At 26.2% G+C, this 27,398-nt stretch overlaps 1 protein-coding gene across 1 annotated transcript in view; it reads left to right on the forward strand.

Annotated features, from left to right (window-relative positions):
- The first annotated feature begins 359 nt into the window (after window positions 1–359).
- Window positions 360–27,398, forward strand: part of LOC135926658 (uncharacterized) — a 41,356-nt gene continuing 14,317 nt past the window's right edge. The window contains exons 1-11 of the mRNA XM_065462587.1: window positions 360–679; window positions 15,009–15,207; window positions 18,677–18,887; window positions 19,281–19,480; window positions 20,059–20,185; window positions 20,302–20,535; window positions 21,875–22,069; window positions 22,224–22,358; window positions 22,583–22,940; window positions 24,809–24,907; window positions 25,682–25,691. Coding sequence (XP_065318659.1) covers window positions 551–679; window positions 15,009–15,207; window positions 18,677–18,887; window positions 19,281–19,480; window positions 20,059–20,185; window positions 20,302–20,535; window positions 21,875–22,069; window positions 22,224–22,358; window positions 22,583–22,940; window positions 24,809–24,907; window positions 25,682–25,691 — 1,897 coding nt within the window. The 5' untranslated portion in view covers window positions 360–550. The remainder of the gene's footprint in view (window positions 680–15,008; window positions 15,208–18,676; window positions 18,888–19,280; window positions 19,481–20,058; window positions 20,186–20,301; window positions 20,536–21,874; window positions 22,070–22,223; window positions 22,359–22,582; window positions 22,941–24,808; window positions 24,908–25,681; window positions 25,692–27,398) is intronic.

Raw genomic sequence — 27,398 nt, forward strand, 5'->3', positions numbered from 1 at the left:
TTATATTATATTTATTATTTTATTTTTTTTTGTAAATATCATTTTACTCAAACCTTTTATAAAAATTATTTTTATTAAATATTATAATATCTCGTGGGTTAATAGCCATACATTGCAGAATAAGCTAAAATAATACTCAAAAAAAAACAAATATTTTATTATCTTTATTTTAAATATTGATATGATTCTTTCATTTCATAATAAACAAGATATTAAATTATATCTAATTATAATTTATGGCTCATTATAAAAATATATATTTTTAAAAAAAATAACAAGTAAAATTTTCTTAAATTGAATTGTAAATAATAGTATACATAATTTCTATTTTTTAAAAAAAATTATATAATTATTTTATTTTTATATTTTTTTAATATAATTTTACTTTTTAATAGAAAAATAGGTTATAATGAACTATTTATACAAAATAAATATTTCAAATATTTGCGATGCAAGGGATAAAAAAATATCATCCTTCATAATCAGGGAACGATAATGACCAAGTATTCTAAAATTCTTTTTTTCTAACAAAAATTCAAACAAATAATTAATGGATTCCTCCGCGCTAACCCCTATGATTACAAAAAATTCACCAGATTCAAAACACAAGGAAGCTCACGAAAATAGCAAAAGACCCATTGATTATTCTTTAAAATTTCGCCATCCTAAAATAAAATCTGTAAGTGTTTTTATATATTTATAAATTGATTTAAATTTCTTCTTCTTCTTTTTTTTTGAAATGGACAAAATATTTTGAAAAAGGATATCATTTATTTAACTTATAATTATAATCAAAAAGAGCTTTCATTTGTTTATTAGACAAGTATCCTAGCACCCGGCTGTCCAAGCCTGTAAATATCGCCGGGGTGGCCTAGTGGGTTTATGATGTATGTTTGGAAGCAGAAGGTACCAGGTTCAATCCTGGTAAGGAAATGTAAAATATATAGGATTTTTTTCGATAACTGATGTGTAAAGACATATGATAAGATGAATTTCTGAGAAATGCCCTCCCCCGGTCACCGACAGGCTTGGACAGGCGGATGCTAGGATACTTGTCCTATGAACCATTTCTTCATATTGTCTCATAAAGTTAGAGCCAATATGAAGAGATATAAATTAGAAAAATAAGATAGCAGGAATAATATAGTTGAGAGAGATATTGAAGGAGCTTACCACCAGAAAAGGTAAAAGATAAAAAATAATTATCAACAAAATATAGGAAGGAAGAAAAAAATTATCCACACATTTTATAAATTGATACCTACAAAAATCAATTATATTTTTTTTAGACCGAGTCACCCCCCCCCACTGGACCAGCTTACCCCACAGTGACTAAACTTTTATAAACGGAATTAAGGAAATATATCTCAAACTCAAAAATATTTATTTGTAATGCGTTAAATTTAAATATTTCGAAAATAATCGAATAATTTAATTATGTCTTATCTATTTTATTCTATTTATTACAAATTTAAAAAAAATGAATAGATGAAATATATAGGGGAGACCAGGGCTATTTGGCACAATTTTTTTGTCAAAATCATCATAGATCCATAAGATGGTATGAGATATCTTGCAAAATACTAATTGATACCTTAAACACTTACTTATAAAATATACACTGTTATATTTTTTTTAAAAATATTTAATAATTTTTTTTTTCTTAGTTGAAAGTTATTTTTTGAACCTAGTAACCCCAAACCAGTGATTAAAATGAAAGTAAATTAAAATGAAAGAAAGTAGAACGTAAAGTATATATATATATATATATATCTTTAAAATGAAAGTAAATTAAAATGAAAGTAAAGTAGAACGTAAAGTTATATTTTTTCCTTTTTTAAGTATTAATTTTGGATCTTTTACCTCTTTCACTTCTTAAATATTAATTATATATCTTTTCTTCCTTTCTTCTTTTAATTATTAATTAATGAATCTTTTCTTCTACAATATTTCTTTATTCATAAATTTCCACAAAAATAATAAGTGAATAGTATATACATAAATTTCTCCTTTTTTTAAAACAAAAATAAACATCTTTTTCCTTTGTTGCCACTGTACTTTTCTTTTTCCACAAAAATAAACAAAATACATGGCTAACAACAGGTTCGTAAATATATATAAATTAATTATAATCCTTTAAAATATAATGAATCTTTATCATCCTAATACAACAGTTAGTCTCATCGAGGGGCTAGTGCCAAGTGATTTATTACGCTTCCTAAGAGAGAAGACACAAAAAAAATTTTATTCCGATTTTCATATATGCTTTATTTATGTAATATTCTATTTAACAATTGTAACAAATAAAATAGCGATCTTTTTTTTTTGGTAAAAGATCCGTGCGCTTAAACCTTTACATACTCTGCGTTGAAACCAATCTTCAAAATTATAAAAATTTTTGGTCCTATTTACATATAATAACAAACATCTTTTATTAATTATTTTAACAATGTATTTTTTAAAATTTTAGAATTCTGCTGTTTTAATAGAAGCTGCTTCCTGAATGGGGATGAGGTAAAAATCTAAGCTAAATTTTTTTTTTAAATTACCTTTTAACAGATAAACCATAAAAAGATTTATTTCATGAAATTAGATATTTAACCATTTTATTTTCCTCATCATCAACAAATTATTTTTTATTTATCTTGCCCTCTCTTGAGCATAGTTACAGCCATTTTATATTTTTTTTTATAATGAAATTTAATACTGAAAATTGATATAGCTTTATGGTAAAATAAAAATGGATAAGTTTAATAATTATTGAATTAGTTTACTTTTGCTGAGTGCTATTTGAGTTATCGAGGATTTTTAATCAACTTTGATTAGCTCAAAGTTTTTAAAAATTCTATAATTTCAAAATAAATATGGGTATCTTGGGCTAGATATATTTTATGGAATGGAATTTTTTTTTTGAAAATTTGAGTTTTATTTTTGACTAACTCTATCATAACCCTTATAAAATTTTTTTAATTGAATAGATGAAATTTAATTTTAAAAAAAGTGTTAAACAAATTTTTTACAATAAATAAAAATCTGTTGTAAATTAATTTTTCAAAGAGATTGCATTGGATCACAATTTTATTTTTTTTTATTTTCAAGTAAAAGAGCACACCTAATTTTTGCATCATTTTATTAAACAATCATCAACCTTAGTATCATCAATTGTAATTATCAAATTTTTATATCATATTTTCTAAAAATGACAGAAGTCTATATGATTTCCTTCGCTTGTATAATTTGAAATTATTGTTATTATTCAAAAATATATATAAATATTCTAAAATATTTTTTATATTTGAAAATTTTTTTTTAATATATATGTCGTATGGGGTATCGGAATTTGTGGGGATTCGGAATCTCTCAATTTTTAATCATTTACTAAAGGCGATTTTTGGATTTTAAAAATCTGATTTTACAGGAATCGTATTCCAGCATGTGTAGAGTATTTACCCTGTAAATTTCAGCCAATTTCAGCGATATACATTTTAGTATTTTTTTAGTTTATATGAAAAATCCATATAAAAATTAATATAAATTAGAAGTAGTTTCTAAAGTTCATGACAAAATTGTTTGAAATTTACAGTTTGGGTACTCTACCCATGATAGAATACATTTCCGGTTAAATCGAACTTAAAATTTTTTTAAATCGCTCTCGGTATTCCGAATATCCCAATACCACATATATATCATTCGAAATTATATTGTTATTCGAAATAATTCGTAATATATCAAATTTATTTGTAAATATTATAAATTATTTACAAATATTCTGACTTATTCGATAATAATTTGGCACATGGAACTCGTTTACAATATTCACTTTTTAAATTTTAATAGTTACTTTACATTTTCTAAAATATGCTAAGAGAATTTAATTTTTGAATCGAATTGTAAATCAAATCGAATAAACGTTTTTATTATTTCCCGGAAACCCACAACAGATATTTAATAAATGGAATGAATTACCAAAATACGGCAAATGGTGACACCTACCCTCCAGTAGCGGTTTTTGGTTCTAATAGGGTTGTTAAAAAGCTAAAAACCCGATTCGGCCATTTTTATAAAGGCCCCCGGTTAAGATTTTAGCCAAAATTGTATTATGTAAACCTCGTGGGTCCGGATTATAGTCCCGCAACGCCGGGTCAGCGGTAACTTTATCAGAGAGGTCAGCAATGCGCGGATATTTAACCGAGACTTACATTGTCTAAATATAATCCGTTCGCCCGCCCGTCCATGGATTTATTTTTAAATTAACCCGTTCACGCTCAATTAACCTGATATAAATTGTTTAACCAGCCTGCCAAATGTTAAAAACATTATAGTATTGTTTGTTGGTTTGGCTCTTTATTTATGCTTATATTTATGTATTTTTTTTTTTTACTTCAAACTTAAAATTATAAAATTAGCAATGTTTTTGTTTGTAAAATATTTTTAACTCCACTCTCTCTCACTCGCTTTGTAAACAAATTTTTAGCTTTCCCGCCACCCGACCGTTGCAGTATTATACATCATAGATGGAATATAGACCACCTGAACGTGGCCAAAAATATTAATATTATATTTCCTTCCTATTTCTTGAATATCACGATTATAAAATATATAAATATTTGATAAGAATTTTTTTTCTAAAAAAATTTTAAAAAAAGGTGGGAAATATTTATTTTTCATTTTCATATCATATCATAATATTTTATAGTGATAATATAGATAAACATAATCAAAATATCGAAGTTACTGTTTAATACTTAAAATGAATGCGTATAAATATTTAAAATAGAGAGAAGTGTAAAAAATAAATATTCTGAATTTGAGATATCCTTATTGTTGTAATTGTGTATTTTTACATTATATATATATATATAACTTATATATCCAATGCCAATCAAGTAATGTTTAAATGTAGATTCAGAGATTATATATCTAAGTTTTTTATAATATCTTATTATGTCAATATTATATGTTATACATGTCAAACATCAATATGATGTCAATCATTTTGGATTTTGTAAGAAACCTATAAGTAAAATCCGGTCACGGGTCGCTACGGGCTGTAAACCGGTTTTGAATTAAAACAAAATAAATATTGTTCCCCGAAAATTTTTAAAATTAAAAAAAAATTACCACTTATTAAGTAATTTAAAATTGCGTTATTCCTTAATCCCCATGGATTCCAAATACCGCATACGACATTTAAGGCCTTCGTTTATAGTAAGCGCGAGGAATACCGCGATGTCGCTCAAGAGTGATGCGTAAATTAACATTATACGGCTACGCATGAATAACGCGCTTACTATAAACCAGGCGTTACCCCTGCCATCACAGCTAGCACGAATTCGGAGTGATAGGCATTTTTTTTACCAATATTTGCCCTGTAAATTTTGACATTTTGGCCCACTTCGCAGCGAATTTCACGCTAATAGTGATGCAGGATTCATAAACAAATTCTTAGACACTTCGATATTTTTGAATTCTTTGTTTTTATAATTTATTAAATGGAATAATAAAAAAAAAATTTTTAAAACTAAAACCTAGAGGTTGTTATAAAAGCCTTATTAATTTAGATCGATTTTTAAAAACCACCCCATTAAGATTTTAGCTAAAATAATTTTATGCAAGCCTCAAGATTTTACTCATAGATGTCAGAAAGGTTAAGCTTAATTCGGGTTAATTTTTAAAAACTGCCCAATTCAGATTTTTGGGAGGATAAGTCTCGGGATTTAGCAAATAGAGTTTCTAAACCTTTCTGACATCTATGACTATGAGCAAAATAAAAATGTTTTTTTTTAATAACCCTAACCCCATATGACAAATATAAATTTAAATTTCCCGGCCCTAAATTTGTTTTTCACTATTTTTATTTCTATCCTGGGAATATTGATCTACAAAGCTCGTTAAGGCAAACTTATAAAAAAAATTTTAAAAAAATGTCATTTTGGTAAAACAAATGCATTTCTTTTTGACTTATTTTTATACAAATAAAACCTTTTATTGGTTTGGTAGGTATAATATAAATAACATTAAAAATATTCTTATTTTTATGATTAGAAATATATATTTTTTTAATAATACCTAACCTATCACAAATTTAAAAGGCTGCTTGTCCTGCTCCTAAAACATTCTTTTTTTTTATTGATTTTATTTTCTTTTTTTTATAATCTTTTATATTTTTCCGAATTATATTTTGTATTTGAAATCACCTATTTTCTTTTTTTTTTAAAAAAAAAAGAAATAAAAAATAAAATGTAGTATAATAAAATATTTTTAATAATTTATCTATTCAATTTACTCTTATAAATGAGTTATGATAAAGCGTTCTTCAAATTTACGCGTATTTGCCACTGCGTTTAAACGCAACAAAAATTGAATTTTAAATTAGAGGTCGCACCGCACCCATACTTTGAATGGGCATGGTCGGGTTTTTTAAAATATTTTTAACATTGAGCGGGTGGCGGGCGAGTTAAAAAAATGTTTAAAATAATGGGCGGGCGTGGGGCGGGCGAATTTTTGATATTTTTTCAGGCGAAATGAGAACAGACTTCAATTTATTAAAAGTTTTATTTCACAATATTGCTCATTATATTTATGTATGTTTAATTAAAAAATACATTTAAATAAATAAATAAAGAGCCGAACCAGCCATTAAAATAATATTTAAACATAAGGCGGGAGGAGTGAGCGGGATTGGCTAAAATCCCCCCCCCCATTACAGACCTATTTCGAATAGCAGAAAATAGATTTATTTTTTTTTAGAAAAATAGCAAATAACTTTGCCCCTCATTTATTTTTCATTTTTTTTTTAAAAGAAATTTTCAATATCATTCCTACTTAAACAATACTTTTAAAAATATTTGCCTAGGCCTTCGAGATTTCGATAATATATGTATAGACCTTTGTTCCTTCTATGAGCAAAATCTTCAGGCCTGCGTAATATATTTCTGGATGGAGTATTGAGTTAGCCATTTTTAAAAATCGGCTCAAAACGAGCCCTTTGACAACACTAATTTGAATCGAAATATAAATCGTAAATTGTAAGCCTTTTCAATATGAACCCCTTATAAGTCATTATTGGGGAAGAAATAGTGAGCATATTTTTATTTAAAGGGGATTTGATTAAACTCTTTTTTTTCCTATTCATTCATATTCATAATTGTAAAGTTAAAGAAGGATTACCCCTCATCTTTTTTATCCCAAAATCCTGATATTTAAAAAAATTGTTTATAATAAAGAATAATAAAGGGTATTTTTTATTTTATGCGATAAACCATTAACCCTTTAAGATGCAAGATGGAAGAAAAAGTTACTCGGATCTTAAGCGAAAATATTGCATATCTCGCACACATTTTCACAAACATCTTACAAAAACATATAATTTCTAAAAATTTCTAATTTTATATAGTGATATACAAAAATTATTTCTCATTTTAGTAAATGATTTATTTATTTAAGATTTATGCAAATATGATTTTTTTTTTCTTCCAATGAATCGCGAAATTTGAAATATAAATATTCATTTTTAATTTTGAAAATTCTAAAGAACACTTTTATGGCTCAAGTCAAATTACATTAACTTCATCTAAAGCCTCTTTCTCCAGGAGCCAATCAATCCTTTGTTTTAAAAATAAATGATAGCTGTTTTCAATGTCTGTTTCTTTACTCATATTATTACTTTAATTCTATTAAATTATTAATTATTAGATTACTAACGTTATTTTTTTATCATGATATTCAATTTCAATCGTATTTTATTTATTTTATTCTTTATAATTGAATAAAATATAATATATAAAAAAAATGATATAAAAATGGTCATTTCCTATTAAAACGGGAATGTTTCTACATTATAAGTCAGGGGCTGTCTGGCCATTAAGTGAGTATTTTGCCCACGAGGTCACGAGAAAATGATGTAGACCGATCAGAAAAAAAATATATAATGTATATTAATTTCTTTTTATAATATATAAGTTATGAATTTCTCTTATCATATTCATATACTTTATTTTATATATTATAAATTAATCATTTTTTGGCATTTATAATATCATCATATCAATGCAATTTTTTGAGGATTATCATTTAGATGCTATTATTAAATGGGTTTTTTTCCCCATTTTCTCGTAAAAATAAAAGCATCGTTTAAATAAAAGTCAAGTTTTGATTAATTTATATTTTTATATTTATTATTTCATAGAAATAGAATTTTCAATTAGCATTAAAATAATGAATGGATAAAAATTCGAGAGATTCGCAATGATATCCAATGTAATAGAACAAATAATTTGAGATATTAAAGTTTTAAAGTAAAAACTAATTTACAAAAGGATTAGGTAACAATGAAACACTTGAAAATCTTGGAAATAAAATCTAAATTACCGGGAATTTCCCTAGAAAATGATAAAATACTTAGCATTTAGAAAAAGCTATTTTCAGGAGCAAACGTAGAAAAGAAAAGCTGAAACTTTCCGAATAAATCAAAATTCGAGGTAAGAAGTTTTTTAGTAATTTTATGTCAAAGACAACCGTTAATATAATGCTGTTCTAAATAAAATTAGAAATTTGATATTAAAAAAAAGGATTTAGGGATAATTTAAAATGGTAGTAGCTACTCCCAATCTCTATAAGGCAAAAGCCACCCTTATTGATAGCTAAATCGTTAATTGAAAATAAGTAAAATTTAAAACGCTAAATTTATTTTTTGAAATAATGGGAACGCTCTCATTATATCTTTAAACTAAAAATTTAGAAGATTTATCAGCTTGGAAAATGATCGAAGATGCCAACTCTTCTGTATCTTTTATAACCCTTCACTTTAAAATTAAGCCATAAAAATGGCTAAAAAATTTAAATGAAAATATTTCTGATTTATAGCTGTCAGATTACATCTGGATACATAGATGAAATATTAAAAACTAGAATAGGTCTAACAAGGAGGATGCATAGCGATGAATACAAAGATGAACGCCAGAATATCCGATTAATCTCTATATTTTTAAAATTTCGATCTACAATTTATCAAAGGTTAACAGAAAGATTTTTGCTGAATAAAGAGCTTATGTAAGTATAATATTTGTATTGAAAGAATTTTGATAAAAATAAATATCTAAGGTATTTCCTGAAAAGTCTTGAAAGAAAAAGTAGAAAATATATTCAGTGACAAATTAAGACATGAATTGTCTTCATTTGCCCATATATATTACGAAGATATAAAAAGTCAGACTATGAAAATACTGATGATCTAATTTGTGATTATGAGGAGATTAATAAACGTCGAAATAATACAAGATAAATAATAAACCCAACCAAGTGTAATTAATTCGTAATGTGTGACTATGAGATTATTTGATGCTATGATATGCACATAACCAGGGTTGGGCTGTTACTTCATAAAAGTCAACCGTCACTTTTAAATATCCTAACGGTTAAGGTACCTTTATTTAGAACATGTAACTGATACGAATAGGCTGTTCCTTACATTATTTAAAGTAAAGAATGAATGAAAATAGAAAGAATTTTATTGATTCATTTTTCTGTAAAGTCTAAAATAAAAAAGCATTAAGTAACCTCAAACGAATTTATTAATATTTTATTGTCTAATTTAATAAAAATTAAAGATTATTCATATTTATAAAATTCAATAAAGTAATAATTTTTTTTTTAAATAAAACATCATTTTCGTCTCCTGTTTGGTCCTATAATCTAATTCACATATCAAAATAGGGGCAATAGGGGAATGGGCAAAGCAAATGTATTGTAATGAATAAATATTTATATTATTAGATAAGTAATGTAACGCTTTTTATAACTTTTTGCCCAACTCTGCGCACAATTGCATACACTTAATCACTAGCATAATATTTTTCCTAATAAAAATATCGAGTTAGCCGTTTTTAAAAATCGGCCCAAAATGAGCCGTTTAACAACAGTAAAGCTGAAGGGCAAATATGGGATGCGATTAATTTGGAGGCATTTTTATTAAAAGCCCTTTGTAAAAGATTTTTATATAATATTCGTTTAATTCATTTTATTTGCAAATATGCCTGATTTTTTTTTGAACAATAAGGTTTATTCTCTTTGCAATTTGATGTAATGTAATATATTTAGATTTTATAGTGCAATATGTAATAATTTTATAATTAATATTATTCTATATGTGTAAATACATATTTTATTATATGCGCAATTGCGATAAGTATGTTTTTATGTGCCATTAGTATGATTTTATATTTGCAATTTCTTAAAATAAAATATGTGATATCCTTTAACGAGTTTTTTTTTCCCTTAAAAACCGTATTAATTATAATATTGTGTTTAACCTATTTTTAGATTTATTTTTGTCCAAATATATAAAAAATAGTTAAAACATGTAAAATATGAATATGCCATATAAAGGTGTCACGGCCGAAGGCCGGGTAAAAGTGGGCCGAAGACCCTCAAATAGGGGTATAGGGGACAAAGCCCCTAGGCCGCTAGTAATCATTTGCCCACGAGGCCAAAGTTTCGCCAGTCCGCCCATGTTACAAGTGCCAAAAATTACAAACATAATTTACATTTTTAAAATACTAATTTGTATTTTTTTTAAAAAATCTTAATCATAATTTTATTCGAATTAATATATAAATATTTAAACGATAAATTAACATTTAGAATTTATAATTTAATACCATGATAAAAAGAATAATTGTAATAACAATGATAATAGACATAATAAAATATTATAAATATATCTAAAATTTTTTAGGGGGAAAAAAATAAATTATTTAGGCTCTAATGCAATGCCCTAATTTTTACGCCTGAATTTTGAAAAAAAAACTCCGCTTGTCCATATGTCTATATTGGTTCCCGTTCTTAATCGCTAAAACAAAAATCGCTAAAAATTGGGAACCTGGCTTTTATCTCCTAGAAAATTTTTAAAGTAAATTTGAAATTAATATTAATAGATACTAGGGGACTAAACACTATTTAAATACAAGTGTTTAGTCCCCTAGTATCTATTAATAATAGTGTTTAGTCTCCTAGTATCTATTAATATTAATTTCAAATTTACTTTAAAAATTTTCTAAGAGATAAAAGCCAGGTTCCCAATTTTTAACGATTTTTGTTTTAGCGATTTAGAACCTATCCCTCTATATTTGTTTATTTTTTTTGTCGCGACAACATCAATCGAGTCTCAAATTAACAGGTTTGTGGAGGAAAGGAAGAGACCCATGTGAAGTCCCAAATTAAGAATTTACTCAAAAACCAAGGTAGCTGAAATCAAACCAACTGACAAATCAGTTCATCATCGGTTGATTCATTAACAGACTACATTATGTTTAATATTCGGGCCCTCTTTAAGAATAAAACTAAGTTTTGAATTATTTGCTCCATACCATGCCTCGCATAACTAGGACGATGTCATTAGATCAACTTTTACCATGAATATGGTTGAACTATGTCACCACTATTTCGTTATTTTTTTTAAAAAAAACTTCATAAAAACGATTAAATAATTTCATCATTTTTTAAAAAAATAACTAGCATCTTAAAATACCAAAAAAATTATTTTTCAAACAAATTATTTTAAATGATAAAAAAAACTTTATGAGGAATGAATTTTATTTAAAGTATCTTCCTAGCCTGATAAACCTTTATAAAACTTTTCCCTCAGTTCCTTGGTATAACTATTTGATAAATTAGTAAATCATTCTATTCCCAAGTCTTCAGAACCTCTGAACACATTTTTATTATCACCCTTGTAGAATCCCGCTGCATTTCCTCTTTCATCTTCTATAACGCTTTCTTATTCTGTCTCTTTTTTGTCGACTCTCCTTTTGCGATTCGAAACATATTTTCTATTTCCGCGCAGCCCGATATCGCGTTTTATTATATTATTTTGCCATTTCTTTGTTTGCTTATATATACTTCTTTATTCACTATCCTCGCTATCATACTATCGTTTGTAACACCTCTCTTTCTCTACCTCCTAATTCCATCACTCTGCCTCATTGTGTCTTGGCGACCCTATTGCCCATCCGCATACATTCTCACTCAGTATTCTTTCACGGCTTTCTTCATAGCTTCCAACTTGTCATTTACACCCGATTCTTTTGCCAATCTAGAAAAAAAATCCTAGGAAAATAATCTCCCGGAAAAAAATTCTCACAGCTATAAAAAAATTTTTTGACATGGTCTTCGCTGAATAGCATGTAAATGTGGATTCGTTACAAAGGTTCATCTATAAAATATGTTTAGTTGAATAAACATTCGCGATAAAAAAAATGTCACTAAAATGTGTTGTGTGAAAAGTTTTGCGTGTCTTTATTATTGGGTTGCTAAATTTAAAATTTTAATTGAGTTCGAAAAAAAAAATCTTCAGAAATTATTTGAGAAAACAATCTTTGAGGATTAATTTTTTAATATAAATTGTAATTTCAACTTGAGAGATTTTTTTATGTAAAGAAATTGCAAAAATAACTTTTAATAATAAAATATTCTGGAATTCTTATTGATCAATTTATTTTTGTTATTTTATACTAAAAAAAATTTTTGGAAATTATTTTCAGGAAAATCATGTTCCGCTTATCCCCTCCGACTTTCTTATAGTAAATGCCCTACTATTAGCAGCTTTCTCCTTCAATTTTCATAACGTCAGCTATGGGCAAACATTCTATTAGCGATCCTGACATCTTTAAAAGTAAGATTTCCCACATCTAGTCAATGCTGCTGCTCAATATACATGCCTCCTCACTACTATAAAACCTATTACATCTCATCAGCAACAAATAATTCCGTGTACTCTTCAAATCACTCAGCTTATTGAAGCATAAATAAATGATATAATGCACTTATTTTAATTGTTAGATAAGGATAAATCATAATAAGAAATGATTATTGAGCCCTCGATTATTATATTTCCATGGATCCATTTGCTCTACCTGCTTATAATTTTTGCCTAGGTTTTATTGCATTATCAATACATTTCGTTATCTCTATCTTTTTTTTTGTTGCTTATTTCAGAAACTTTATTGGGGTCATTGTCACTCAAATTGAGAGAAGTGCAGGCAGGCATGTTGTGATAACTGTAATTTAAAATTTAACTGAACTACATTCACATTACCTACCATTGCAGAACATTTCATCATTGGCCTGGAACTTTGATCATATTTACATTTTATATATTTTAAACACGTATTTATAATAGTGTTATTAGCAATAATTGAGACGAAAAATTATAACCGGGAAAAGAGCTAATATCTATTCCCCAAAAACATTTTATTCCATCCACAGACAGATTAGATACCTCTATTTCAGAAAATCGAAAGAAATTGAAATTAAAGAGAATTAAACATATTAAAATAATATTCATTTTTTAAAAATTATTATTCAAAAAATATTTATCCAATGGAAGCACACATGCCCGAATAGCAAGGCTATAAATGACCCCCCCCAATAAAATTGTTTCTTAGAAATTAAATTCTAACTATAGCATTGACTGGCAGGAATATTAAATAAAGGATCGTGCTAATTTATATAATATGAACACTTTATAGCTTTAAAAGTTTTTAGTGTTTAAAAATTTTTTACCAAATTTCGTATTTTTTTCATTCACTTTCGGTAATTAAATAAAACTTTATTTTATTATCGTTAAATTTTATTTTTATATACTTAAGTTTATTATGATTTATCATTTCAAATTCCATTTATAAAATAGATTTTTTTTTTAAATAAAACAAATTTGTTTTTTCCTCTTCTTTGAAATATGATATTTAACAAAAGTTTGAAAAAAAAAAATACATATATATTTCTAATAATTTTAATAAAATGATGGATGATGAATAATGAATAATGGCCAAAAAAAAATTGATTTAGACATCTTCATCATTACACTATTATGTAAATATTACAAGAAATACATCTGGGATATTATATACGTAGGGTTTTAAGAAAAAAATTGATATAATACGGATGAAAGGCGAATCATTTTTGAAACGTTTAAAATCTATCATATCCAGAATCAAGGGATAATGACAGACGATAATAAGGCAGAAAAGGTTGAGAATTATCAATTCGAAATTCCATTTAACCAATCCTTTAATGGAATAACGGACATTATTAGTAATCAGAATCATGTGGTAGAAGATGGTAGAAAACCTACTTATAAAGGAAAAAGGTATGATGAAGAAATTGCCGAAAGTATAAGTGACGGATTTAACCGCAATTGGATTCATTTATTCTTTGGAAAAATTGCTAAGATAGATAAATCTTCCAATGCCCCTTCCAAGGTAAGAGAACACAAATAATAATATTTATTAAACTAAATATTAATTTACAATTTAAGTTAATGTTTTATAAATAAAATTAAATATTTTTTTAATATAAATTTTTACCATCATTCTCTTACTACCCATTTCCATTTATTACTAAAACAAAAATATACCGAAAAGAATCAATATAGCCTTATTGTTTTTCTATCTTTTAATAAATAGACTCATCATTTTTTTTTAACAGCCAAAATGATATGTATATTAGTGATCTAAGTCCGGCCCGAATTTATTTAAATATAGAATTTAATTTTTATAATTTGAAAGATATATGTTTATATGGCGTTTAGTTTCTATGTATAAAATCAAATATCTTTTATAAACTATATTTCAAAAGAACAATTTTAAAAAACGCATTTTTTTTTAAAGGGAAAGGCTTGATCGTTATAATAAGCATTTTATGTATTTTTTTATGGTCCACAAGGACATATCTAGATGTGATTACTCCTGGAATAAAAGATTTTGGAAAGCCCTGGGCAAAAAAACTCATTTTATATTGCTTAAAAAACAAGGGGATTTTTTTAAAAAAAATATATATTAATATAAGAAGAAAATAAATAGTATTTTGGGTTAAAAAAAAAATAGTAATTTTTTAGCATTCATTTTCCTATCTTATAATTTCCTTATATAAAATTAACTAATTTTATAATTATTCTCGTACATTTATAATTCTTTATATAAAAAAAAAATTTAATTTTATAAACTTATAAGTTGCTTCGATGGCTCAAGGAAAATCTTTTATTAGTTCTAACCATCGCCGCTGTTATCGCTGGCCTTCTGCTAGGTGTGATTGTTCGAAGATACAAACCAAATCTAGTCACCATAAATCTCATAACATTCCCCGGGGATCTGCTGATGGGCATGCTGAAAATGCTTATTTTACCACTCATAATTTCCAGCTTGATTTCGGGTAAAGATATTATAACTTGATTTATATAACATAAATTTGTCACCACATTTTATCGCAATTTTATTTTTTTTGCTGGACTTTTTAAAAAAAAATATATAAATAATAATGTTAATATAACACTTTGTTTCCATGGTTTCTAATCATAGTAATTCAATAATATTTAATTGACAACTTACCATGTGTAATGTTTCGCAGTAAGATTTGCTTAAATTAATATTGACAAAGGCTTTTAATATTAAAAATGTATTTTTTTATACATAACATTTTTCATTGATTGCAAGCCGAATTTCTTGAGGCTAGACTTTAAATGAATTAGTTTAAAGGATTTTATTATGGCTAGAAATTTAAGAAAATAGAACATATCATTTTCTATCCATGAGTAGTAATAACTGGTCTAATAGAAAAAGGAACTATTGTTAAAAACTAGTGTTGTTAAATAGCTCAAAGCGGCTTACTCCATATTTTCAGAGTTGTTAAAAGATACTTTTTAAATGGATCTAGATACAGATACATCGTCTAAAATAATATCAAGATACCGATATTTTAATCAAAAATCTATCTAGATACAGATACCCCATTTTTATATCTAGATACATTTAACCACTCTGCATATTTTAGCCAGAAAAATATTGCCTGTGCCTTGAGATTTCGCTAAAAGGTGTTCAAACCTTTGTGCCATCTACGAGCAAAATATTCGGGCTTGGGTAATATTTTTCTGAATAATGTGTTGAGTTCGCCGTTTTTAAAAACCGGCTCGAATCGAGCCGTTTAACAACACTATTAAAAACAAGGTAATCCTCCCGTCAGACTTGGTCTTATTTTTTGTTTAAATTATAAAAAACGCTACTTGTCCCTTCAGCTGATTTTGATGCTTTGTTGATGATCAGCAGCCTATTTTTATAAATTATTTCCATACTATTCCAACATAAAAGTAATAAAATATATTTATTTTTCACCTTTTATTGATCTACCCCACCACTTAATGCAAGTCATAGGCATATATAAGATTTTAATTCAGATGGTGGAGGGGGGGTGGGGGGGTGGCTCAAAATTATCTAATTAAAGTAGAGATAAATTATAAATAAATCGGTAAAATTATATTTATTTTATTCCTTCTCAATGATTTTACATTTTGGTTTGAAGGGTTTTATTGTTTAGATGACCAAATATTAAAATTATCACCCACCCCCCACCAACTTCTTATATATGCTATTGATTATACATAAAATAATAGAGTAAATCCCAATAGATCTCAGCTGTTGAATAAAAAAAAGAAAATTATATAATCCAAATTGTTCAAGAAAGTGAACGGATTATAAAAGAATGGTTTCCTCCAACGAAAATAAAATTTATGAATAACTTCTTATCATGGTGTAGGCGTATCAAGGATTTTTATAAGTTGGGAGAAGAAAAGTTAAACTTTTCGCGTGTTTTTTTTAACCAATTATTTTTAGGAATATTTATAGATCCCATTTTTTGCAGGCACTATGCTCTGATTGCGTTATTTTTTGAGAGAAGAGGTGATAGGAGGGTAGGGGGCGGGGTTAGCGAAAAGTGTTATGGGAGAATTTCAAATTTGCTAAAGGGTTGAAATCTCACTCCCCCCCCATGTGACTCATATAAATCAGATCGTATCGATATTGAGAAAAAGAGAAATAATGAGAACTAGGCTGTCCTATAGGAGCATGTATTATAATATTTAGGCCGGCTTAATACTTAATAGCCGTCTATTTATGCGTCTTTTTAAGTATCGGCTAAATAGCCAAAAAAACAAAAAACTAGGATAAAATAGCAATGCCACCAAATATTTAAAACAAACCAAAACAGAGTGTTCTTTATCAAATACTTTTTAGCCTATACTAAAAAGCAATTAAGTATCTAAATTAAGATGACCTAAGACACATCCTTAAAACTTTTTATATCTCTCGTAAACGGTTTTTATATTTTGATAATTGAGGCTTTTTTTTATATATAATTTTACACTTTTTTTTATAAGTTCATAATTAGTGACGTTTTTTAAAAATTATATACTTAGTTTTCCTCTCTCAAATTTATCGTTGAAAGAGCAGTATCTTTCTTTAAAAAGTTCGCTAAAGGAATATGGAATATATAAATACTATCTAAAAAATTGAAGAAAATTGTGAATTTGTCGAAAATATATGGAAGGATTTTGTTAAACTTTGGAAAAATTTTGTTTTTAAACGGAAAATACGAATAAAACATAAAAGCGTAATTTTACGATAATGGTATTATTTTTTTATATATAAAATTTATAAACTCTAAATCCTTTTAACTTTAAAAAAAAAATAAATTTCAAGTTTTTATCGCAAAAAAAATTATATAATTAAACAACGATTTCATTCGAAAAATTTAGACAAATTTTTTACAAATTATATTTAATTTATCTGGTATTACATCTTGCGTAAATATGTTCTAAATTGTAAAATTTTAATATTTAATTAATTTTTCCTTAGAATATATAATAGATTAAAATCTTTTTTTGTTTAAAAAATAAAATTTGTTTTATAGTGTTTAATTTATCTACTTAACACCATATTTCCATTTCCTTATTACATTAATCCATTTTTTTTGTTCTTAATATCGTAAAATCCAGATATGTTTTGATCCTAACCTTTTCACCCGCCTATATGGCTAATTAAGATGCCCATACTATCTCACCACTTTTATATTTATCGTAATCAATTTTTTGATAAACACGATCAAATTCCTTCTCATTACATACAATCTCTATTATTTTGTTAAATACCTGCTAGCTAACAAAATATTCTAATTTCTATTATACAGTCAATTTTTCCTCTTATTTTTGAGTCCTTCGAAATTCGCCATCTTTTTAACCAGCAGTGCGGATTGTTTAAACTAAAATGTATGAATCTACCTTAAATTAAAATAAAAATTACATGAATTTTACCTAAAAATATTAAAATTTGTTATTATATATATATAAATTTTCATCACTTGAAGATTCTTGATCGGGTATTGTAGTTTGCCGAATGCATTGCGATATATTTGTAATTAAATGAAATGTTAAAGATTTTCTTAAAGAAAGAAAGAAAAAAGAATTTTTTAATCATAGGTCCCCAGAGCCTCGATAATTTTATTCCCTCTTTCATATTGATGTAAGTAAAGGCTTTAAAATTTCTTAGATTCTCATTTCACCTCCCCCCCCCCTCATATATAGATTTTTGGGGGAGATCTAACATATCTTTTTATACTCTATCTACATTTTCATTTAAGTGCAAATTACCGGTATAATTTAATTTCTACATTTCCGTGCTATTTATTTAATAATTATTAAAACTAATCAGAGCTATCCAATCTTATTTTTTTAGTAAAAATTCCTAAATATCTTTTTTTCAAATATCTGATATTCTTTATACAACGCAAAAGGCTTGCAATAAGTCCTTCTTTACGATTACCACAAAAATATTTTCCTAATTTAATTATTAAGGCTTATGCCAGCTGGATGCCAAATCGAGTGGCAAAGTAGGTTATCGAGCATTGGCTTACTACCTATCTACGACAATAATGGCGGCCGTTTTGGGAATAATCCTAGTTGTTATAATACATCCCGGCAATCCCGACATTAAAAAACATTTGGCCACCGAGGAGGAAACAACTGTACCGCCATCTTCTTTAGACGCCTTTCTGGATCTCATCAGGTGATATTCTTGTAATATAACTTTAAAAAAAATTTGCTTATAATGTTATGGAACATTTTGTCGAATTTAAATTTAAGTGTCGGAAATCTTCCAACATATAATGTTGACATTTAGAATCAGTTGAGTTAAATCTTGTGCATTTTTTTTATGAATCTATATTTTATTGCTATACTTTAAAAAAAATAATATATTGCCTATTATTATTTACAAGGTATTGATTTGTGTTTTTTTTTATAAGTTATGCTTTACAGAGAATATCGCATTATAAATTTAAATAAAAGATAAGGCGGAAAAAAATAAATATCATATGATTATTTTTATCAAAATGTGTATTAAGTCTCATCTATTGCTATATTTGTATTTTAATTCGTTCCTATTTTATATTTTTGATAGAAATATGTTTCCCGAAAACTTGATCAAATCCTGTTTTCAAAGTATAGGCACTGTCTATAGGAATGTAACAATCAATACACCTCAAGTTATTGCCAGCAACCCTTCACTCACTCTTCCAGCAGAAAACGCATCAAATCAATCAAATTATCACGTTGTTTTACAGAGGGGATTGGAATACAATAACAATATGAATGTTCTAGGTTATATCCCTCACCGAGATATAAATTTTTGTTTATACTTGGTTATCTAAGTCCTTAAAATACAGTTATTTATTAGAGAGACCATGCATCTCCCTGACTTATTTTAACTCCGGCCAGATCTGAGAAAAAAAACTTTTGTAGGACACATCCAATCGCAGTTATATATCCATTATTTTTCAAAATTTTATTATAAGACCGAGTTTAATTAATCCTAATTTTATTCTTATTGGAATACGATATTACGAACGATAGCGGATGAATTATAAAAGCTGGAAGAAAATCAGAAAAAAAGAAAAGATTTTCATGTTTTATTCTTAAAAAAAAATAGGAAAACAAAATATTTTAATAAAAAAAATATATTTGCCGAACTGCCAGCCAGGCCAGGTTTAAATTAAAATTTTGAAATCATCAATCCAACCAAAGGATTTTCTTAGATATCTTCGGATTGGTTCCTGTAAAAGAGTTTACGTAAAATGCGTAAATATTTCTCCATTTTTTTTTGAGTTTAGCATGCCTTTAATAAAAAAAATTTAGGCAAAGTATTATTTTATTTCTATTCTACATGTGTTTTCTTTCAGGTATCATAACATTTTCCACCGCTTTCGGTATAATAGTGGGACAAATGGGAGAAAAGGCTGGCATCATGATAGAATTTGTTAACGTGTTAAATGATATCATCATGAGACTCGTTTACTTGATTATGTGGTAAGATAAAAAAATATATATTATATACAATATCTAAACTCTAAAAATTATTTTAAAAATAGAAGGATAAATAAAAGCATATTTAAATTATTTTATAAATATATCGGTTAATTTAGGTATTCACCTTTCGGTATCATGTGTTTGATAGCCGGTAAAATTCTATCCATTGAAAACATAGCACAATTAGTGGAACAGTTGGGAATGTATATGATAACCGTTATAACCGGTCTGGCCATACACGCTTTGATAGTTTTACCTTTAGTGTATTTTGGTCTGACCAGAAAAAATCCTTACATTTTTATGAGAGGAATGTTGCAAGCCTGGGTCACCGCCTTGGGAACTTCTTCAAGGTTATACATAATAAATAATATGCATTATAAATTAGAACTCAATCAAATATTAAATATAAAATTGTTAAAGTTTCAGGATATTTCGTCAAGGGGTTGTTTAATTATATTCTTTTGTCACTGCTTTTATCTCCTGTGTCTTGTCTCCATCCCCAATAACCAAGGTAAACAAATGTCATAGGGATACATCTTATGGGAGTGCATTGCTCCTCACAGTATTAATTTGAGGAATAAGCTATATCACTCCTTTTAACTATAAGATAAGTATATTAAAAAAATTTATATTATTAAAATTACATACAAGATGAATGAGAAAAATAAAATTTATAATTTTTTTTACTATGTCCATCCAAAAAGTATTAGTGTTGCCAATTTGGTAATTATACAAAATTTCAGTCCTTTCTAATTTATGGTTTTTTTTAAATTTTATATGGTATCTTCTTATAGGATTTCATTAATTATTTAAGTCAGAATCGATTTATTTTTTTAAGAAAATCGCTTTTAAAAAGTGATTTAAAAATAAAATTAAATAAATTATTAATGGCATCTTAAAAGAAAATATATAAAAACAAATCATGGCTTTTTTTTTGAAATAATATTAAAATTAATTATGGTGCGAGAGTAATTATATAAACATGGATATGTTATTTTTTTGAGAATCCATCAATGCGATAAAGTTAACCTTGGTTGCTCATAAATGTTTTTGATAATCGCTCAACTCAAGGAATGTTCAATTAAAGGAAGTTTTTAATATTAAACAAATATATGAAGTAAGGAGCAGGAGGATTATGGGTTAGAAAGATGGATTAGGGTTGTTTAAAGGCTGAGAGATATGAATTAGGGTTTAGATTGGTATTTTAAAATTAAAAGCCTTTTTTTTGTTTAATTACTTGTCAAATCTGACAGGTCATTTGTGCTTATAAATAGACGAATAGAAATTTAAAAATATCAGTTTACCCACATTTTTATTAAAGAAACCCTTTTATTTATTTTGTGTTTATATTTTTTTTGTTTTGAAAAAACTGTTTTTCATTAAATCTTGATTTACCCGGCCCTCAATTTAGTAAGATTTTAATTATTGATATTATATTAGCAACTATTTTAAAAAACCTTTATTTTGAGATAATTACTATTCTGGCTGGCAGACCCTTAAATATTATTCTCGTAGCTCAGGGAAATAGAGAAGGCAAATGTGATACTTGATAGCTACCAATTATAATGTAAATGGTAAATTTCATAAGTAAGTTTTGGAAGACTAGCAGACTTAGCAAAGAGTAAACAGATGTTTATAGACATCGTAATATTAAATTTAAAAATGAAATACACATATACTTTAATAAAGCTCTGCAACTTTACCCATAACATTTAAATGTCTGGAAGAAATTAACAAAGTAGATAAAAGAGTCACCAGATTTGTGTTACCCGTTGGCGCCACTATAAATATGGATGGAACGGCTCTGTATGAAGCAGTAGCGGCATTGTTTATAGCTCAGATAAATGGGATTAAACTAAATGCCGGACAAATTATCACAGTTAGGTTTAAATATTTCAAAATTATTTTTAATCTTACATACCATAATTTTATATTTGTTTTTTTAACATATTTTCTACTATCTTTTCTCCGTGTTTAGATGAAAAATAGGGGTAAATATCACTTAATCCTAAAAAATTAAATTCAAACATCTTTATAGCTTAACAGCAACCATAGCAAGTATAGGCGCGGCAAGTGTACCGAGTGCTGGTTTGGTTACTATGTTATTAGTTTTAACATCCGTGGGACTTCCGACTAAAGACATTAGTCTAATAGTTGCTGTGGATTGGTTACTGTAAGTATTTATAAGCGTATATAAATAAAATTTGGATGATGATGTAAACTCTGTCAGTGGTGCTTTTATAGATATATTTTTATCAATGATTTTTAACATAGTTTTGGGTTAAGTTTTAGTTTAGGGTAAAACTTAATTTAGGGTAAAACTTAATTTATTTATACATAAATCAATGAATGGTACATTCTAATTCCCAAATATATTAACTATTTCAAATATTAAAGAGATCGCATAAGAACCTCTATAAATGTGTTGGGCGATGGCATAGGAGCCGGTATAGTGGATCATCTGAGTCGCGCCGAGCTAGATAAGATCGATGCTGAACATGCTTTAATGAATTCTTCTTTTAAAGATTTGGATGGTTACGAATCAGGTGATAAAAACCATTTGGAGATGACGCATCTCGATCCAGGACATATTAATCATGGGAAAAATGAGAACCGAAAATTGTCAAAGTTTTCTCACTATCGATTTAGCACTCCTCGAGGGTCTAAAAGCCTTATTTCTATTCCTGATGGGCATTTGACTGTTCCAAATAAAAGCGATTCTATGATTCAATATATAGATCATGGTGGTGATAGAGTGTAGAAACACTCAATACTTTTATTGTGTTCAATTATTTTAGATGTTTAATTATTGAATACACACTCTAGTATAATTACAAAGATAGGAAAGATGATGTACATGTTTGGAAATTAACTTACTGTATTACTTGTGCAAGCATTTGAATATATATTATTATTTAACTCTTGTAAATTATTATAATTCATTTTTTTTAAATATAAATATGTGCTTCAAATATTTTTTTTTTGAGCTTAATTTTTTTATTCCATTTTATGAATAATCGCTATTTAATACAAATTACAAACTTAAATTTTATATTCAAGTTAAATTTTATTTTTAAATATCATCTCAACTGAATAAAATAACTAACTTAAAATAATATTAATCTCTTTAACAATTTGTGATAAAAATTTATAAATTGAATTATATACCTATTTTCACATTTATTTCTAAGTTATAATATCGTAATATTTTTGTTCCCTAAGTGATAAAAGGTACCAACATAAATATACACGTTGCCTAAATATATTATTAATAGTATAGAATCATTGGTGAAAAAAATTTTAACCATCGCTATCATCAAAACGATTTTAATACATTAATCTTTTTCAATACATTGTAAATAAAAAAAGTATTTTATATATATAATATTTTTACAATACATATTTTTATTAATTGATATATCTTTTGTAAAAATTTTACAAATAAAGTTGTTTAGTCATTTTTGTTTGTTGTTAGCTAAGTGACTTCAATTAAATTTTTAATACAATCTGTAATATTCCATAAGTTTTACATAACTTATATTGAGGATTAGTAGTTTCATCAAATACTATTACTAAGAGCGCTATGAGTTTAAAAAAAAATGATAATATATAGTTATAAAAATGCTGTAATATTAAATATAACGGATATATTTTCTATACAATCAGCCATTATTAGTAATGAGTTATGGATAGAAAAGAAAGTTTATTAATATAATGAACGAGACAGTTATATAACAAAATTGCCTGAAAATAAAACAGGGTGGGTTGCTCTATACATACTATAAAATATGATTCTGGTAAAATCAAGTAATATTTCGAAATTAGAAAAAAAATCTGATTTTACCAAATATTTATTATAGCAAGTTTAAAAATACCTATTCTGTGATTTTTAAAAAATTTTGCTAATGAACCTTTGAAAATAATATAATTTATATAGTTTTTCTATGGATTTTTTTATATAAATGTTAAAACAAAGGTTAAAGGTAAAAATTGTCCGGAATTTATAAAATAAGTGTTTTAAACATGCTGGAATACATTTTCGGTAAAATAGGATATTTAAGTTCTAAAAAACGCGGTAAAATTATTATTAGTTAAAAAAAATAACACTTTAACAGAAAAAAAATACATTGATCCTTAAGTTTAAATCGTTTACTATTTTGATTCTTAAAATTTTTAAATTTTGTATAGTCACATATATTTTTTATTTAATAGAATAAATAAATTTTACTTACAAAATGATATCATTATATTAATTCTTTTTTGTAATACTTGGTAATAAAAAAAAATTAAATAAGAATGAATAATTTTAAAAATTTGATATACCCTGAAGTATCACATTTTTCATGAAAATTACACTAAATAATATTTATTTTCCTTTAATAATATGTCATTCATATTCTGCTAACTGTCTTTAAATAATAATTAATATTTTATTTGAAAATAAATCTTTAAGCCCCTTTTAAATCCCTCCTATACATATCTATCAATGATCTTAAAGTTAAAGATGGTAATATCACAAAAGTTAATTCTCATTCTGATCTATTTAATCCCTATTTTCATGTAATAACTGGCTCGAAGCTGATCCATCTAAATCCTGTGGAAGAAACCTGAAAATATAAAAAGACTGATGAAGAGATGGTCGAAGATATTGGCTCTGAATTTGACCTCAATTTGATGCAAAAATTTCCTAAGGTCAACAAATCATCTAATAATACTTCCAAGGTAAGATAACATAAATAATAATTTAATTATTTTTTTAAAATAACATGGTTATATGCAGAGCTGGGCAGGTCCTCGAAAAAGAATATAGATACAGATTCTTTATAAAAAAATGAATCTTAGATACAGATACTAGTATCTTGTTTAAATATCAAAAAGAAATTAGATATGATATCGAATCGGTAATTGGGATATCAATTGAATATCGGATAGGATTGACCTTTAAAAAGCGGTATCGGTACACCTCTAAAAATTATATATCCAAAATGATTTTAATTTGATAATCAACCATCTTCTATAAAAAATTTTAATAATAATTATCTAAGAAGGACTTAAGTATAGGTATTATTATGTTAATAATTATAAAATAAAAATGTATAATATACTTTAATATGTTTAACAAAGTTTGTAGAGGAGTTTGTTCACCCTTTAATAACTTTTTTAATTGTGAATTTTGACATTCGGCTTGTACCTTGTCCTTTTTCACATGAATTACTTTATAAAATTTTATATCTAGAATTTTAAGATTCAGATTTGATCCAGGAGAACATATCTCCATAATTTCATCTTCACTACTATAAATGTTAAACATTCTACAATTAAAAAATATTACATATAAAATATAACCTTTACTTATTTAGTTTTGGTGTTGTTATTTTTAATCTATCTTTGTGATCTGTATAATTTCCAACTAATTTTGGTTATCAATATATTTAAAATATAGCAGGAAAAAATAAAGAAAATAATACAAGATTTCAAGGAGAAAATAAAGTTAGATTGTGTGATATGTAAATGTTTTAAACATGAATATTAAAAAGAATCTGTATCTTTTTAAAAATGAAAAAGATACAAGATTCTTTTCAAAATAAAGAATCTTAGATACAGATACTAGTATCTTATTAAAAATGTCAATAAGTTACTGAGTACAAGATACAAAAGGATATCTTAGATACAAGTATTCGCGGTACAGCCCAACTCTGGTTATAAGTATCACTGACCCTGCATTCATAGTTAGCGCGAATTCGTGGGATGAGCATAAATAAAATACACCAAAATACAGCATATTTTATATGCTTCGCCACCAATTCGACAGTCAGGGTAACCTCTCATTCACAGTTACCGCTAATTCGTGACGGAGAATACAAATTTGCGAATTCACACTAAATATGAATGACGGGTGATGCGCAAATGTTGATTCTTATAAGGATGGAATTTTTAAAAAAATTAAAATAAAAGTTATTTCATAATTATTTTTTATTAAAATATTCAAATTAAATTTCATCTAAAAATGCTTATATTTTTAAAATAGTATAGCAATTTTTTTATAAAATAAATGCAAATTTGCAATTCAGTTGTAAAAATATCTTAATGGTTTTCTTTTTTATCCTTTTCTAATTGCATATTTTTAAAAAAAGGAACAATTGCTAAGCTATCTCTAAAAAAAATGCATCTATAACTGTCAAATACTTCTGTTAAAGTGGCGTTTTATCTAATATTTTATAACTAATATATAATAAAGGATTATTAACTATATGTCCTACTTAATTTTTTATAAAGAAATCTCTTATACTTATTTGGACCTTGGAAATATTTTAAGGAAGAGGCATAGTAATTAAATTTAAAAATATTATAATATAGTTGTTAAGTGTTTAAACTTGTCTAATTACAATATTAAACTTGTTAATTTTAATTAATAAATGATTATATTTATTTAATTAGGGTTAAAAAATAATTTAAATAATAAAATATAACTTATATGTATTAATCTAATCTAATAATTAAAATAACACTCATTTAGTAAAAAATTAAATAGTCTAATTAATTTTTAAATAATAAAAACAAATCTATATATAATACTTAATAGAATTATAAAAGAAATCGTTTAGGGGGCTATCAAAAAATATCTTTTTAGTTCAAGAGGATATTAGGAAGCCAGTATGAAAAAAAAATGGGCTATTCAAAATTTTCAGAAGTCAATAGCCCCTGCGTGCCCCCTCTCCTAGTGACGCTACTGAATATTTATTTACCTATATTTAAATGACAACTCACCTTTGAATATAAGTAAAGGGTATAAAACAAATAATTAGATAAAATTTCGTTAGGGGAGGACCAGAAATTTATATGAAGAGCCTGCCTCCTAGTGCATCCATAAGTAAGGCCCTGAATAAAATGATTTCATAGTAGTGCCACTAAAAAAAATTGTATTTATACTAAAAATTTATAAAATCTTTTTTATACTAATTTAAGTGAATTTAAGGTTTTTTAATGTTAGTTTTTTTTAGAAGCCCAAAATATTAAATAAAATAAAACCTGTAAATATATTACAGTTTACAAACTATGCCAAGTCTACATAGGAAAAAGCCCCCCGCTCCTCCCAGTGATGCATTCACTTCTTTTAAAAATTGAAGTTAAGCAAATAACTTAGCAAATTATTACTCTAAAGACAAAAGTTAATTGGAAACCCTCAAAACACCATTTTAAGAAATTTTTAAAT

Source organism: Gordionus sp. m RMFG-2023, chromosome 3, assembly GCF_954871325.1.
Source record: "Gordionus sp. m RMFG-2023 chromosome 3, tfGorSpeb1-WG-v2, whole genome shotgun sequence".
NCBI lineage: Eukaryota > Metazoa > Nematomorpha > Gordioida > Chordodea > Parachordodidae > Gordionus > Gordionus sp. m RMFG-2023.